The sequence below is a fragment of the Anguilla rostrata genome, chromosome 10 (assembly GCF_018555375.3).
Source record: "Anguilla rostrata isolate EN2019 chromosome 10, ASM1855537v3, whole genome shotgun sequence".
NCBI lineage: Eukaryota > Metazoa > Chordata > Actinopteri > Anguilliformes > Anguillidae > Anguilla > Anguilla rostrata.
In genome coordinates, this window is record NC_057942.1 from 22,957,512 (window position 1) to 22,975,646 (window position 18,135).

At 38.4% G+C, this 18,135-nt stretch overlaps 1 protein-coding gene across 7 annotated transcripts in view; it reads right to left on the reverse strand.

The window, feature by feature from the left end:
• Positions 1 to 18,135, reverse strand: part of snapc4 (small nuclear RNA activating complex, polypeptide 4) — a 152,578-nt gene that overhangs the window by 16,767 nt on the left and 117,676 nt on the right. For 6 of the 7 annotated variants that reach the window (XM_064297540.1, XM_064297543.1, XM_064297539.1 and 3 more), the window contains 3 exons: positions 12,464 to 12,725; positions 11,976 to 12,046; positions 11,796 to 11,852 (listed from right to left, as the gene is read on the reverse strand). In XM_064297540.1, coding sequence (XP_064153610.1) covers positions 11,796 to 11,852; positions 11,976 to 12,046; positions 12,464 to 12,725 — 390 coding nt within the window. Of the gene's footprint in view, positions 1 to 11,795; positions 11,853 to 11,975; positions 12,047 to 12,463; positions 12,726 to 13,668; positions 17,809 to 18,135 lie in introns of those variants that run through there. The other variant, XM_064297544.1, reaches the window with a different exon arrangement.

An 18,135-nucleotide genomic window follows, 5' to 3' on the forward strand; every position in this document is an offset into this window, starting at 1 on the left:
TACTTTTGTTCAATAAACTATTATATTTCCAAGGTTGTCGGTATTGATATTACTCTTGTGTTGAATTGAGTCAGCCGCTGCTAATCAAAAGAACTTAGTAGAATACCTTCACCTCTTAGCTAAAGCATTTATATTAATTTAGTATTAGCTGAATGTATATTATTATGATTTGGTTAAGACTGACTAATAATGTGTAATTTTAATAATAATTGATTTAATTATGAATTTAAATTGCCAATTTATAGTTTGTATACTTAATTTATGAGACGCCACCTGCAAGCATATAGGTGTATATATTTTACATGTTGGTGCCCCACTATGAGAAGTAGCGGCATGTCCCCTACACAACAATACAACTGTTTAGTCTAAATGTAAAGCATGTCAGTAGGCAGTAAGCATCAGAAACATCTGTCAAAAACTACAGAGGACACCATGGTCAGGCTGTGCACAAACCATTACATATAGCAATGCACATTTGCACTAACAGTAGCACAAAGAGTACAGGCAATGAACTACAGTTAAGCCCAAAATTATTCATACCCATGCCAAATTTTGAGTTATAGTGATTTTTTATTTGATGAATAGGTTTCTTCTGGCTGGAAATGACATAAGAAGGTGACAAAAGATGGTAAGACATTGTGTTTAAGATATTAATGAAAAATATTACCTATTTTTATGTTTTTTTTACATTTTGACAAAACATTCCATGTCCAAAATTATTCATACCCCTTGAAATTGTCGCAAACTTTTGAGGAAATGCAAGCTTCTATACCATTCCAAATGGTCCTGGTAATTTCTACCATGTTCTAGAGCATTCTAATCAACTATAAATTGAGAACAGCTGATGCAGTTGTTCTCTAGTCAGTTTGTAATCAATTGCAAGTCATGGCTAAAACCAAAGGGCTTAGTGAGGACCTTCGGTTACGCATTGTGGCTGCTCACAAGGGGAAAGGCTACAAAGCTATATCCAAGTGTTTTCAAGTGCCAGTGGCCACAGTGCAAAACATCATCAAAAAGTACAAGGAGTTTCACACTGTGAAAAATCTCTAAGGGCGTGGTAGGAAGCCAAAAGTGACCCCTGCTCTGGCAAGAATGGTAGTGCGAGAGGCCAAGAAGAATCCAAGGATCACCACCAAGGCCATCCTGAAGAATCTGAGCAATTCTGGTACCAACATCTTAACCTCTTAGCGCACAGCCCCTAGTGGTGGGCACGCCCGCGTGCCTAAATTACTAAACTCAAACATTCGGTGCTACTGCAACCAAAGTGTGAGATGAAAACAGAAACGCGTTGTTTCAGTTTCATTAGTAGACGATACATGACAACTATGCCGAAAACGGAGTTTCGCAGCCCCACCATTGTCGCTCCCGTCGTTCATTTAACACACACCCCCTCCCTGCAGTCTCATCTAAAAAACACCCCCCACCCTTGACATAATGGACAATATTGTCTATCTTGGCATTCATAAAAATATTCTTTCACCACTAAAAAATCGTATTCCGTCATAGCAACAAGATAAACCCGACAATAGCCCTAAGATATGCCTATACAGCAGTGAAAACGCTGCTCACTGAATAACGAAATAAACGAGAAAAAGTTTTTTTAAAATGATACCATGTCATTCTACAGTCAATACCTGGGACTAAATATTGAATAAATATACAACGCTACCATTGGTTTTACGAGTAGAGATGTCCCTTTGGAAACTGAGTGGTCATATATTGTCTTAGACAATCCGTTTGTGAAATATACGTGTATTTGTGATGCCTGGGTACCTTCCAAAATAGCTGAGCGTAATAACCCACGTGTTGTTTATGGCATTGTCGTCCTTTTAAGTGTAGTCTGGCTTGATTGACAATTCATTTATTCAGTAGGTGAGAGTATAAGCTTTATAACGATGTATAACATGTCTAATTTTGCTTTTGGAATAGCGTTTGTTAGGTCAGCGTAACCGAAGTTTCTTACAATCATATTCACTTACGTATTCACTCTGTGGTAGCAGTAAAAGACGCTGCACCTAATGAAACGTGGTCATCGATTTTTAGTAATTTCTTGGAAAACACTATTATTATTGAGGACTTCTGGGCATAGTTAAGCCATATATTTGCTAACAGACCTAGCTGACATTGTTTTCTGGAGCAAAACAGAAGTGTATTATTGATTTACTGGCTCTGTCTCCATCTACTGAACATAGATTTCATCATTGCCATGTAAGTAGGCTATTACTGCTAAAAATACTTAGGTTATATACGTTATTTTTGAAATCTTTAAATATTTTTGAGTGTCTTTAAATAGGTTAGTGGTATTATATATATATATATATATAAAAATATTCTATATATATAATATATATAATGTGGGTACTTCACACTGTAATGTAAGCGTTAGTAGTGTAATAGTTTTTGTGAAGCATGCAACAGTGATGACGTGAGAGCTGGAACATTTCCAAAACGTGGTGGACGGTTGAAAATTGTTTTCATGTCGTCCCATCCCCATGCAAGAAAACATGTAAGAGTACAGAGTTTTAGTGTTGTCTTTGTATGTTCCCAAATTTCTGCCATTTTAAGACGTTACCATAGCATTTAACATAACATTTGTTTACGCCAAACCGGACGTTCTGCACATATTTCGCACAAGGCATCATGGGACTTTGGAATATTGTGGATAGGCTACCAGAATTCCTTACCTGAAAGTTTGTTTTTTTCTTGAATCAGATAAAAGAATGTTTAAAGCCACGATAATCAATCAAACCTCGTTGGAATTTTCATCCCTTTCACTTAGTCTTTCGGCTTCATTCCCTAGTACTGTATTCGTGGAATCCGCGCACTGAATTTGGATGAGCTCGATTGAATAGATGTTGAATAGATGAAAATGCTTTCACTTGGCTAAGTAGGGGGAGGGGTATCGTATCAGCAGGGAAATTACGCTCTCAAAGTAACGACGGTGACAAGTCTGCGGGGGGCCTTTTTTTTTTTTTTTTTTTTTTGCTGTTATCGCTAAAAGACAAGATGCGAGTTGCACACTAGGATGGGCCTAGGCAAGAAGCGGGTGGGCCTAGGCCCAGCCAGGCCCACCCGTAGCTACGCCCCTGATTTACAGCAATACATAATTTAGACATTTTGGGTTGAATTGGAGACGCTGGGTACACTGCTTAGTTTTTGCTTCATAGATCTTTAGTAGTTATACATATCCACCCTTAGATTTTATGAACTTGTGGTCAAGAAGTTTTTGATCCAGGACACGTATACTTTAACCTGCTGTATATATGCAATCTTCCAGTAGTTCACTGCGAACTAAAAATGAGCAAATTCATTTTATATTTTTTGCCTAGACAACTGCATTTGAGGCACTTTATTTCTTACAAAATGATGAATAGGAAGTAATCTAAGCTAGTATTGTAAATGGCACAAATGTCTTGCTTCATTTAAGCCATTTTTCTCTGTGGTGTTCACACAAGGAGTTATAAAGCTTTAAATAGTGTACCCCCTAAAATGGGCAAGGATTGGCCAGATTTGGCCTGTGCGCTAAGGGGTTAATATCTCTAACACAATGTCTTATCGTCTTTTGTCACCTTCTCATGTCATTTCCAGCCAGAAGAAACCAATTCGTCAAATAAAAATTCACTATGACTCAAAATTTGGTATGGGTATGAATAAGTTTGGGCTTAACTGTACGAAGCAGAGAAGAAATATGATATGATCCGATGCTTCTTCCTTCATCATGTTTTTGACACACTAGTTGTTATTACATTACAACTGTGTCTACCCCACACAAAAATGTCAAATGTAAAGCTGTAGTATTAATGTGGATAAATTTTCTGTTGCAAAACACATCACGATTTTTCTAGCAGCTGTAGTGAACCCATGGAAAAAAATAGTATAATAAGTATACTGGATATAATCTTTAATTATACAGTACTTCAGGTAAAGTAGCCTGTAGCTCCTACACTGGCCCTTGTAATCAAATTGATCATGGATCATAATCTCATTGTACTGTGTCACTGATAACTTGGATAAGACCGGATGTATATGTTGTACTTAATGAGGCATCCCCATGGGTTTTTAGGCACTCAGGCGTTTTGTCAATTGGGCGGGCGGGGGGAAGGGGGGAGTGCAGCGATTAATCATCCACTTTGAGTTAAACCCCTAAGTGTGCAAATATATCTCCCTCCTTTGAAGTTCTTACAATTAACTGTGTACAGCTTGACCTATCTAAAATAAGCAGAAGCATGCAGTCCAGTCCTTTGTCTTGGTATGTATGTACAGGGCCCTAAGGCCCAATTGAGATTTTTGAATAGTATTTGCTGACGACTTTCTGTCATTTCTTGCCATTTCGGCAGATAGTTGTGATCGTTGGTGATTTCAACATACAGTTCAGGCCAAAAGTTTACATATACCGAGGCTAAAGGCATTCAAACTCAGTTTTTCACAACTCCACATATTTAATGTTACCCTAATTGACTAAACACAGGAAATGTATGGTATCTACTTTATTTCCATAAGAGGTCATTTCAAAATAATTGCTAAGAGACAGATTTATTGCAGCTTTTATGTACTACATCAGATTTTCAGTGGGTCAAAAGTTTACATACACTTTTTTAGTATTTGGTGGCATTGCCTTTTAATTGCTTAACCTGAATCAAACACTTAAAGTAGTCTTCCACAAGTTTGTCGCAATACTTTGTCGAAATGTTTGCCCATTTCTCCTGACAGAACTGGTGTAACTCAATCAGGTCTGTGGGCCTCCTTGCTCAGACATGCCTTTTCAGTTCAGTCCAAAAATTTTCAATGGGATTCAGGTCAGGGCTTTGTAGCCACTCCAATACCTTCACTTTGTTTTCATTAAGCCATTTTGTTACAACTTTGGAGGTATGCTTAGGATCATTGTCCTGCTGGAAGACCCAGTTGTGAAAAAGTTTTAACTTTCTAGCTGATGTCTTGAAGTGTTGCTTCAGTATTTATAGATAATCCTCCTTCCTCATGATGTCATCTACTTCCTGAAGTGCACCAGTCCCTTTTCCAGAAAAACACCCCCACAACACGATGCTGCCACTCCCATACTTCACAGCTGGGATGGTGTTCTTTGGATTAAAAGTCTCAACCTTTTTCCTCCAGACATAGCACTGATCATTATGGCCAAACAGTTCAATTTTTGTTTCATCTGACAAGAGAACACTCCTCCAAAAGGCTAGGTCTTCATCCTGGTGATCACCTGCAAACATCATTCTGGCTTTTCATGTGCCTTTTACTGAGGAGTGGCTTTCATATGGCCACTCTACCATAAAGCTGATTGGTGGAGTGCTGCAGAAATGGTTGTCCTTCTGGAAGGTTCACCCATCTCCACAGAGGAAATCTGGAGCTCTGTCAGAGTGGTCATCGGGTTCTCGGTCACCTCCCTGACCCAGGCCCTTCATCCCCGATTGCTCAGTTTGGCCGGGCAGCCAGCTCTAGGAAGAGTCCTGGTGGTTCCAAACTTCTTCCATTTGAGAATGATGGAGGCCACTGTGTTCTTTGGGACCTTCAATACTGCAGACAGTTTTTGTACCCTTCCCCACCTCGACACAATCCTATCTTGGAGGTCTACAATTCCTTCGACTTCATGGCTTGGTTTTTGCTCTGACATGCACTATCAACTGTCAAAATGAGTGTCAATGAGTTTGAATATCTTTAGCCTAGGTGCATGTAAACTTTTGGCCTCAACTGTACATGTGGATAAAGACCGTGATCCTCTCAGAACAGACTTATCCTCTATTATTGATTCAGTTTTTTACAGAATTTTGAGCCAATTCTCTACTGTAACCATACCCTAGACCAGGCCTATTCAACTAGCGGCCCGTGGGCCGGATACGGCCCTTTTGAATTTTTCCATGGCTACCTGCAAATCAGGCAGGCATGTGTGTGATATGATAAATAAAACTAAGGTACATATCTCTGAGCTACTTTGAGACATCTGTGCCATAGACTGTATGATCTGAACCAATATGGTATTGGTTACGTCTTTTTAAAGTACCTGTGTGCTGTGATTGGCTGCAAAAGGATTATAACCTGCTCCACACCTGCCATTCGCTCAGTCAAGCCTCACGTTGCATTCTGGGCTGGCGGGCCACAGAGGAACTCACGTTAGCTAAGTTATAGGGCTGTCAAAAAATATTCGAAGTTCTAAAACTATTCAAAAATCTTTTTTAAAATTTTTTTTTAAAAGTTTGAACCTAAATTTAAGCATTCGAATATTAGTTTGGATCCCATGTTTTAAACTAACATAAATATACAGGCTTTAATTTCATGCGGTGAATCATGTTCATGTTCCTTTCTGTTCTGAAGATCTTGATAAAATTGGATGATGAAAGAAGTTAAACAAACTAAACAGAGTAAGTAATTTATGTTGTTTTAGGCTACAGGTATTAGCCGGTTGAATAGTTTTTGTGTTAAGAAATAAACAGGATTTCCTATAAACAATCATTTCCCTATTATTGTGATTAATAAATGCCGAGTTGTGGCAAATTACATCCACGAGAAACTGTTTTATTCATTTGCACATTAGGCTATAGAAACTGCAGGGGGCTCATTTATAAAATGAACTTGCATGCATACGTAAAGTGAAGACCTGACATAGAGCCACAACTGTTTCCACGGTCAAATCGATTCATGTTGAAATTTTATAAATCACTACTTTGACGTGATTTTCTACGTACACGCCACACAGTTGATCTAAAATACGTTTTATAAATGAGGCCCCAGATGTAGTAACCTAGTATGAAAGTTCACCAATGTCCTCTATTCTATTGCCCGCTTGTGGAAAATAAAGCGCAGGCCAGTTTAGATGGAGCGTCACGTGCATATTGCGCCCGACAATAAGCAGCTTATTTTTTGTGAGTTATAGGCAAATGATATTTGAATATATTCGAACGCTAACTAATTACAAAAGCTAATATTCGAACTCAATTTCATGCCACTTTTGACAGCCTTACTAAGCTAACAACAAGCTTCAAAATGTCTCTCTCGAAGCCAAGTTGATTGTGAAAATCGCCAATTCCTGAGCAAATGGACTGACAAGTATTTATTTACTTTGTCAGCCGTAACCATAGCTTTCCTACTTTTTTGTATGGACTGGCAGCTGTCTGGAATTGATTATAATGATATCATTAAAGTGAAAGAAAATGGATGCACGTGACTAGTTTATTCCATGTAGTAATATATCTATTAACATTATACTGTAAGAGTTATTTGTAGCCATTAATTGAAGTATTCTGTGTGGCCCACGAACCCCCAGTGATTTTCCTATTTGGCCCACTTGCTGTTGAAGTTAGACCCTAGACCTAGTGCAGTCCTATAATTCCCTATAGTATTAATCTTACCATCACACTCCAAAACGGAGTATTACTCACTAATTTCCTTATTATGATTGAAATCCAGACAACCAAACCAATTCATATTGAACAGCCAACTGCTTGGCCAGCATTGTCAATCTTTATATCTTACATAATTTTGCATTGTTCCAATACTGTTGGAGTATGTTAGCTTTGTCACAAAGTTTTTATTTGACTTAATTTTGTCAAATCTGTTCAAAACTGAGACCAAATGGCACCTTTTCTTTTCCGTTCTTTGCAAAGCATTTACCAAGTAGATGTCTGTATTTTCACTTGAGAGCTGATCAAGTAATTTTTTTCCCCCATGCCCGTGGATTTTGTGGAGCTGGATAGGTTAGCTCAATCTTTCTCTCATTCTCTCTCGCTCTGTCTCTGTGTGCAGTTCACTTGCCTGTTATTGTGTGTTATTGGTGTGGATGCGTTGAAATGTGTGCATACCATGTCGCATGGTTATGGTTGGCTGTTTTCTGGTATCTTTTAAGACAGGCATTACAGTTTCTGACAACCAAATTGGAAAGCATTTCTTATGGTACCCAGTTCCGATCCAATCCAGTGTTTTTTTTTCTTTAATTTCACAGCTACATACAGGACAGTTCAGATCAAAGCACAACTGAACTCTCAAATGTGCATTCATCTTTGCACTAACCCTACTAATATCCCTCTCTATGTAGTTGTCGATGGACTGACTGTTCTTGCTGACACAGTCTGATCATGTCCTGCATTGACATTCTTGCACACCTGAGGAAGAGTTATTCTTCCTTATATATCACACTAATGCACAAGCATCACAGTCATTGAATGTGCGCTTTCAACCACAATTTATAACGCTATTCACTGATGTCTTTCCCATAGATCTAAATGCAGATGTCACTTTAGTCACTGTTCCTACTGAAACACTAGCCAGTTGAGCAGTCTTTGTGACTGAAGCTCCTGCCATCCATGCCCCAATAATGAACCCTCTTTCAAGGTCACTTAGATCTTTTCCTCTTGCCATCTTGATCCAAAATCCAGATCAACTGGACCTGCTCAACATTTTTATACATACCAGAGCATGATAGCATGTTAATTGCTTGATTGTATCATGCAGTACAACTATATGTAAGCATCTGTATTTGTTATGTTTTTTCAGATATTTATTCAGGTTTTTCCTTTAATTTCTCACCTATCAGTATATGTGCTGTTAACAAGATGAAAAGTTTGAAGTGGGCCAAGCACCAACAAAACTAAAGTAAAATGTTTGGGAAAAGGCAGTTGCACATCCTTTTAGACCAGCAGACATCGCTGCCATTTCACTGTAGTCAGGGGAACTGGTTTCTCTCTCAAGCTGCATTGAGTTCTTCCTGTGGCTGTGGTCAGGGCATAGGAGTGATTTTGAACCTGGGGGGGGGGCGCACATACACACACATAAATGCTAGGGCAGTCCAGGGGCATTCCTCCCAGGAAGAAATTTTAAAAAATAAAGCATTAAACATTTATTTCTCGTGACTTTTCAGAACAGAATACACTAATTACTGCAGTTTTAAGAAGGTCACATGGTTTGCGTGTAAACTGCTAATCAATGCTAAAACATTTATGATACACCCTGAAAAGTAAATGTGATTAACATATCCTTAGGACACCTCCAAGTGAAAAAATGCATAGGTTTATCTGTATTATTATCAGGAATTGATATGGTTCACTTCACCAGTGAATTGTAGGCAAGTTGTGCAATCATTATTTCAGAAAAGATATCTTTTTTTAATTTCACAGCCAACAAACAACATAAAAAATTAAATAATTGCCTTAATAATGCTATTATGATAAGTTAGTAGCAATAACAATTGAGCCCCCTGTGAGCTAGAATTATATGATCATAAATTGAACGATGCTGATAGCCCCTGCAGCTTCGTTGTATTTATGGTTGTTTTTTCATAATGCCTAATGGGACCCTTCCTTTTCACTTGCTGCATTACTGCATTAGTCAAGTCATGCACTGACTGGAAACATAAGGGGATGAGAAAGATAAAGATGGAGGAATTAAAATGCCGCTCTACATAATGTGCTATGTGTAGGATATCTGACAGATCAACCATGTATAAATAGCAGCTCCAATTGTTAACAGTGCATTTAACAAATAAACTTTGATTTGATTTAATCACTCAGCTACAGTAACTCCAGTTAATAGTAATTCCAGTTAATTAATGTAATTAATAGGCAGAATATAATTACCTTAGTGCAAATGTAGCTAGCTGAATCTGTCTGTAGTATTGACCTGTATCTGTCCAGGCATGACGTGTCCAGGTTTTATCCACAACAGACACTTTTCCAAGTTTGTCTTCAGCTTCGGGAATGGAATAAAATAACCCCCTCCCCTCCAAAGTTCAGTATAGCAAGTTCCTAGCTACCTAACTAAAGTTTTTTCCACTATCAGCTATACTGTTGCAGACAGTGTCAGAGCTAGACTTCAGAGGAAGTAGTATACAGCAACCGTCTCTAAGCAGGGATTGGTGGACTGCATGTGTTAGTCATTCATTTACTAAAGGTCTACATTTTTTTGCAGCATAGACTCTACGAGGTTGTACTTATTGACAATCACTCAGACCTATCGTGACGTTTCCTACACACATAAACCACTGAATCTTGCTAGCAACCACTGCGCCCTGCCTGTCTAAAAACCACATTGTGATTGTTGGCGCAGGTGCACACTGAAAGATGATGTTTGAAAACAACCACCAAAAGTGGGCAGACAAAATAAGCATTTTTGAAAAGTGGGGAGGACACATCCCCCTCAGTTATAATGGGTCCTACATCCATGGTTGTGGTGCAATTTTACAACAGTTTCTTCTGCAATACACCTCAAGATATTTTTCTATTGCCTCTTGATCTTCCTGGTCTTCTCCTGTTAAAATTACTGCCCATCAGCTGGATCCTTCGGAGTGTGTACTAAACACTGCACCTGGAAATCTTAAGCTTCTTTGCAATTTCTTGCGAGGAATACTTTTACTTACACTGCCTCATCTCGGTTGACTTTCTATTTTGGCTTTAGTAGGACACAAAATTAATGTTTCAATGTGGCAGTTGTGCGTAGACTTACTTTTCATAGGCTCTATAAACTTGTCAATTAGCAACCTTTTATTTGCTGCATAAAGTGTAGTCAAGAGTGACTGTGAATGTGAACATTCATTTTTGTAAACAAATTATAACACAAACGTAATTAGTATTTTTCCCGCTTATGTGGAACTAACTAAAAACATGGCAGGAAAAGAACATGACTATATGCTAGCTGACTTGCAGCACATGAACAAAGTTAATGCTACTAATGAAATGGAAACTGGAACTGACATCATCCAAGGATATGAGATATCAGGCCGTGCCACATACACCAGTCGACAACCAAGGCCCTGAGAGATTAAAACCTGTGAATCAGGAGGAAGTATCAGTACTATGTATAATGACTGCACAATGCAGGTTTTACAATGACTTTATAAATAAATATAGAGTAAGATTTACATGCCAAGGCTATGAAAAGATATGTAGCATGATTCCTCTACCATGACTGAGATAGATTTTCCAGCCTTCTCTCTCTGAACTTATTCAATCATTACCTTCTCTACAAATTGTTGAGGTTGACTAGACTGATAAAAATGTAATAACAGGCTAGTAGGTAATGAGCTTAACCATATAATTTTAGGAGATTTCAAATCTCCTACACCAGCTCAAAGTTTTCCCATGCTGTACTTTCTGATGTTTTCCGTTCCCTTTGTTTAATGTATTAAATGTATGCAGAGTGAAAATGATAATATTAAACAGGATATTCATATAAATGAATCAGTACTAATAATAAAGATGACCAAAATCCTTGTCACAGGCAGAATCATATATCTTTAGACTGGATATTGTTCAGGAGTGTAGTTGTAATTTTAATATACTACCCTTACTGCCCAGACATCAAAAAGGCATGTTATACAATTTGTTTAATAACATAAAGTCCAATGACAGCCAATGATTGACATTTTTGACATTTAAGATTCATTCTGATTATGGACACCTGTGAAATTCTGTAGAATGGTAAGATTTGGGAAGAATGAAAGAATCACGAGCAAACCTTTGATACCTGTTATTTTTGCTTCTTGTTGCATCTGTGCATTACTAGAATGGACCCATTTATGGTCACCTAAATGGTAATGTTGACCAATATAATTTTGGTCAACCAAGCAGTGATAGGTAAGAGAAATTACAATACAATTCCTTGCATCCAGGGCAAGCACTACGGGTTCAAAATACCAAGCAAGACAAAAACGTCCTTGAACTTCTTTATGCTCCAATTTATTTACCCAGGTGTGTCTGTCAATAGAGAGCCAGTTGTCTGAAACACTGGATCAGCATAAAAAACAGACATTTTAAAGAGTGTGTAATAACTGAATTCAAGTATCTTAAATGGTTTAAACTCACCGCCCTCGTTCGTGCCTCAATGACTTTCTTGCAGCCCTCTGCATCAATGGATAGAATCTGTTTCAAGACAGAAGGTATTTGTTTCTTTTATCTCACTATATCAGTTATATATGAAAACAGGGCATATGTTATTAAAGGAAAAAGAATGTTTACACATGCAAAAAATGTAATTCCACTCACCTTTAGAAAGAGGGAAAAAACAGGAGTACTTGTGAGCCCTGTTGTCTTTGTCTTCTCTCTGGTTACATCCACTGTAAAAACAAAGATCAGTTACAAAACCCATTAAATTAGGAACAACTTGGGTATGTTTACCCGAAAAATATATTGTGAATAACCACATGAGAGATAAGTTCTATGGGCTTTGATCGGTCTAATAGGCTAATAATTCCAACCAAATAATACCAGCTAAATAAAACTGAGAAACACAAGTGATATTGTCCAAAAACTCACCCTGTATTAAAAGAATATTAATATTAAAAGAATCCACAAGATCAATACTTAAATGAAGCCAAACAAAATACTATAATACTGTTAAATAAATACATGGGATGTGTGTGTTAGGTCATATGAGATGTAAACACAAATGGAAGAAGGACATCTACTGGGAAAACTAGTTTTGTATACTGTACAATAATGTACTGGACAGCTGTTTTTAGGACAGGTCATACCTTTGCAGCGCTCATCTTTTTTGCAGGCTAGAGGCAGGATCAGGTTACCCATCCAAGGAGTAATGGCATGCAGAAGTTCATCATTAAGAGTGGTACAGTAAGTGCTACAAACATGGCTGGCAACAGAGATCCTGGTATTCCACGCAGGATGCGCAACACTGCTTTGGCCCTCACAGCTGACACCGATTCCCTGGTTTCGCACTGTCCCCTTATTACTCTTCTCATTATTCTTCCTCGGTGTCCACCTTGACAGTCGACATCTCTTAAAAAAGGGAGAGCAATAAGCTGGAGTCAGAAACACCACCACAAAAAAAAGTTAAAAAATTATTTTTAACTTTAGATATCATTACATTTAAATGGTGCTGTGAGGAGCGGCTGCTTGTTCAGTAGTTCTGTATTCAGTTCTTTTACTTTCTACTTTCTCATTTAGTTTTATTTACACCTTCTTACTTTCTTTCAAATGTTTGGGGCATTTTTTCTATCAAGCCATGCTCAAGGAGTTGAGTTTCTATTGCTTACGACAGAGAGGATTTACGAGCCCTCCAACTGGCTACATCACAAGGTGCAAGGCAGGCAATGAGCTGAGAAGAAAATACCATGGTTGAAGAGCAGGGACTTAAAGTTGGGCTAAGAAAAGAAGACACAAGCCATAGCTACCTTAAAGTGAGATCGGCAACTAATAAGACTAATATCATGAATGCAAATGAATGTGCTCTACTGAGACATAGCTGCAGTAGGATATCTCTGACTCTAGTGTGACGTTCGCTAGCTTTCAGACTGTACAGGGCAGCGGCGTAGCCAGAAATTAAATTGCAGGTGGGCCTGAAAAAAAAGTGAAAAGTGGGTGGGCCACACAATTCATTCCATTAATAGCTCAATAGCATTTACAGTGCATTATAAGCGCGAAAGTGTTCTGCTATGCGTTGGCCTGCTATGTTACACTGCTGTTGTTTATTTAGTTTTGCCTACTTATGTGGATGTTTTGTTGACAGGTTTATTTGCAGTAATACTGATTTGTCATTACTATTAAACTTAAAGATCGTGTTAAACAACTAACAATCGATGTCCTCAAAACATATCGGCTTGAGAAAGTCTCATAAATCAGCTGCTGAGAATGAATGAAAATTTGAGTCGAAATATAAAAGTACATATTGCTATTTGATAGACTATATAGGCTACCAAAATTGTTACCAGAATTCCTTAGCTGGATCAGATAAAAGAACATTTAAAGCCACGAGAATCAATCAAAGCTCGTTGGTATTTTCACCCCTTTCACTTAGTCTTTAAGCTTCATTCCCTAGTACTAAATTTGTGGAATCCGCGCACTGAATTTGTATGAGCTCGATTGAATAGATGTTGAATAGATGAAAATGCTTTCACTAGGCTAAGTAGGGGGAGGGGTATCGTATCAGCAGGGAAATTACGCTCTCAAAGTAACAACGGTGACAAGTCTGTGCATCTTTTTTTTGTTTTTGTTTGCTGTTATCGCTAAAAGATGAGATGCAAGTGGCACCCTAGGATGGGCCTAGGCAAGAAGTGGGTGGTACAGGCGAACAGAGATCCTGGTGAAAGTGCTAAGAGGAAAAGTGAAGGGATTTCCATTTATGCGAACAATAGATGGTGCAATCCTGGGCATATTATTGTGAAGGAGAACAGTTATCACCCAAACATTGAGCTCATAGTGGTACAATTGTATCCTTACTACATGCCCAATGGGTGCTCACATGCTATTGTTATTGTGTAGATCTCACCACCAGCCAATGCTGTGACTGCTCATGACGTCACACACTCAGTTACTGCAAGTCTCCAGACCCAACTTCCCAGTACATTCATTGCGATCTAAAGATTTCAATCACATGACCCTTGCCTCCACTCTCACGCTGACTTTTTTTTTTAAGATGGACAATTGAATTACTATTCATCTCAGGACAGGCATCAATCACTTCTTCAGACACTTGACAGGATAAATTCATGTAATCTGTTTTTCATTAAATCTTTAAGTATCAGTTCCAATTCCATTTATAACTGTTCCCTCAATTCAGACCCCTCCCATAACCAATTCCTTAATTCAATATCTTTTCAATATCAAATTTATCAATTAAATAGCAATACAATCCCCTAAATTATGTGGTGTCTGTATTCAATTTACATTGTTACATTGAAGGGAAAAAAAACAATATCATGTGCGAATATGAACATTGCAAGTAATCAATGACTTACAACAGAATGATTAAACAATATGTTATTTCTTTCTGATTGTCTATGTTTCTGTCAGTAATACAATTTTCACAGTAAAAAAAGCGAAATTATCATTATAATTAGCATTATAACAGCCTCTGAAATTAATGCTAACCAAAAATAGTTAATTCACAGAGGTACAAAATTTATTTGAAACAAAATAAACTACTACAGAAGAACCAAACATGCTTACCAGACCCAAGGATGAAAACAGCAGGGGAATTAAAGGGATGTGGCAATCTAAACACGCTGCATGACCCCTTTAATTCTAAGGTCTGGGACAGAATGTCCAATAGCCGATGCATACTTAGCGTCCCCACGTACTATCATTAAATTTAGCTATTTGCTAGTTAGCTACCTAGCTTCATGTACACTCTATGGCCAAAAGTATGTGGACACCCAAATGTTACATCCATATGTCATTGTTGAACGCCTCATTCCAAATCCATGGGCATTAATATGGAGTGGGTTTCCCTTTGCAGCTACAACAGCCTCCACTGTTCTGGGAAGGCATTCCACAGGATTTTGGAACATGGCTGCATGGATTCTCTTCCGATCAGCCACAAGAGCATTAGTGAGGTTGAGCACTGATGGAGGGCGACAATGCCTGGCTTGCAGTCGGCGTTCCAATTGATCCCAAAGGTGTTTGATGGGGTCATGCTGAAACAGGAAAGAGCCTTCCCCAAACTGCTGCCACAAAGTCAGAAGCACACAATTCTCTAGAATGCCATTTTATGCTGTAGCATTGTAACATAACATAAAATAACATAACAATGTTACTTTGACCTGACAAGTACAGGCCATTCAGCCCAACAATGCTCATCATTTTCTTGACTAATTGTATTGAGTGCTCTGATTACCTACAGACTAAAGCTTGGTCTTGAAAATTCACAGAGTTTCAGCCTCTACTACGAGACCTGGCAGGCTATTCCATTGACTACTCTCTGCATGAAAAAATTCTTCAGTAGGGAATTTACCTTTTGCTAATTTCAATTTATGTCCCATCGTTCTACTAACAGAACTCAACCTGAGGAATCCCTTGTAGTTCACCTTGTTGATACCCTTTATGAATTTAAAAGCCCCAGTCAAATCACCCCTGAGTCTCTGTTTACTAAGCTTGAAGAGATTAAGCATCTTAAGTCTTTCCTAATAGCTTTTCTTTCATACATGGAATCAATTTGGTTGCTGTTCTTCGAACCTTTTCCATATCTTTCTTGTAATACTGTTCACAGAACTGCACACAATACTCCAAGTGTGGTCTAACAAATATATTGTGTAAGGTAAGTATAACTTCCTTTAAATTATACTCAGTACTATTGGTTATATATTCCAGCATCCTGTTGGCCTTTTTTTTTTTTTTTTTTTTTTTACTGCTACAGCATAGTGCATAGAACCTGAAAAACTTTGATCAACCATTACTCCCAAGTCTTTTTCAAATTGACCACATTACAGTTTTGTTCCTCCCATAAAGTAATCCTGCCTAATGTTTTTATTTACCACATACAGAACTTTCTGCCCACTTCTGGATTTTGTTTAAATCTTCTTGGATGGGTTCCAAAATATTAGTTAACATAACTATAGTAACACAGCTGTATACCCTTGCCAATTATCTTGTAAAATAATTCAATTTAAAATGTAAACTAGCCTACATCAGTTATTTTCATATACTGTAGCAATGCCAACTGTTGATACAGTGCAATAATGCTGTAGATGTGAAAAACTTTGAAGAGAGATTGGTTGCGAACATAGGTCTATAACATACATAATATCTATGGTAGAGGAGGTTTGCCTCCCTAGTTTTTTTCTAACAGCTGTATCTTTTGCATTGAATTTACTAAATGCGGGCTGTAACTTTGTGGAAAACTGCAACAATGTGAATGGATAATCAATACTCTTAAATGGAACATAGGTGAGTAAACACTGCCTCATTTTAAAAAGGTAGATGAACTGTGTTTACTTATGTCTACCCTCCAGTACAGCGCTGATAGTAAGACCCTTCTCAACAACAAGAAAACAGTCTTCAGGATGGGGAATAGGGAAGATATGAGGTGTGCACAGGGACAACTTAAGTGCAGCATCAGAGAGGTGAAGGAGGACTACAGGAGGAAGATGAAGCTAAAGCTGCGGCAGAACAATGGGAGGGAGGCGTGGAGTGGAATGAAGCGTATCACTGGCTCAAAGCAGAACAATGGTCAGATGACAGAGGGCAATGTAGAGAGGGCCAGAAGTTTTTCCACCAGTTTGACACAGTGGCTCCTGTCTCCCTATCCCCCAACTCCTCAAATGCTAGCTCCCAACCCATCCCATTGTCCCCTTCCTGGCCTACTCTAAACACCCACCTGCCCCCATCCCCGACCCATGATATCTACGGCTAACTGCTAACTGAAGAACCCAGCTCCAGCTCCTGACCTTTACCTGTCGCTACTCCATAGCGCATGGATGCCTTCCAAAAAAGGCAGAAAGACATAACAAACTGAAACTATCAAGTTAAATTTTGGGGGGGGTGTATTAGGAAATGTGAATGGACCACACATATACGACTGGGCAAACACATACAAACATCTGCATACACACACACACACACACGGAAACACACAGAATGTGATGTTAGCAATTTATTTTTCTATACTGGTTACACCTTATTTTCATTAAACAAAGAAGTGACTTTACGATTAAAATTTTTACTGAGCAATTCAGAATCTGCCAGTGAGAACTTGTTTACTTCAGTAAATGGTCCTAACCCAATCCCATAATCACGCAAATTCACTGCAGCCATTTATTCACAAAAGAGGCTAAAAACATACTTAAGCAAATGCATAATATGTCTAATATTTTTGTTTCCTATGCTGTTCACAGCATAAGAAACACAACCTCCAATGCAACGTTAACCCCTGTCCTTTCCAAACAATCGGTACACAACACTCAATTACAAGCCCATTGCCAGGTGATACAGCTGGGAATTACAGTCGTCATTAGTAACTGACGTTGCTTCTAACAGATGCATGACTGAGTAAGGATATTCCATTTGCCTAATACATGTTGCCTTGATTCCTTTATTTATGTATCTCATGACTTGCATCTCTCCTCGTGTCCTTTGTTGGGTGGAGCTATGAGACAAGGAAAAGACATGAGGAAGAGATGCAAGGAGTGAAAATCAGCAATTGGAGTAGGCCCAACATCTCTTGACTCTGTCGTCTCCTCCCATAGCATGTTTTATCCTTCCTATACTGATGATACACTATTCCCTACCCCATTGATACACTGTTCTCGGTTGCCTTTGGCACATATTATTGTTTATTATTCCACCCATTTTTTGGACCGCTACTCCTCCCAGAGTTTTCGCACCACATAAACGTGCAATATGTCAAATTGAGCTGCTTCATCGGGAATGGTGTGCTATTACTTTGTGGAAGGTTTCGCTGCACGGTTTTTGA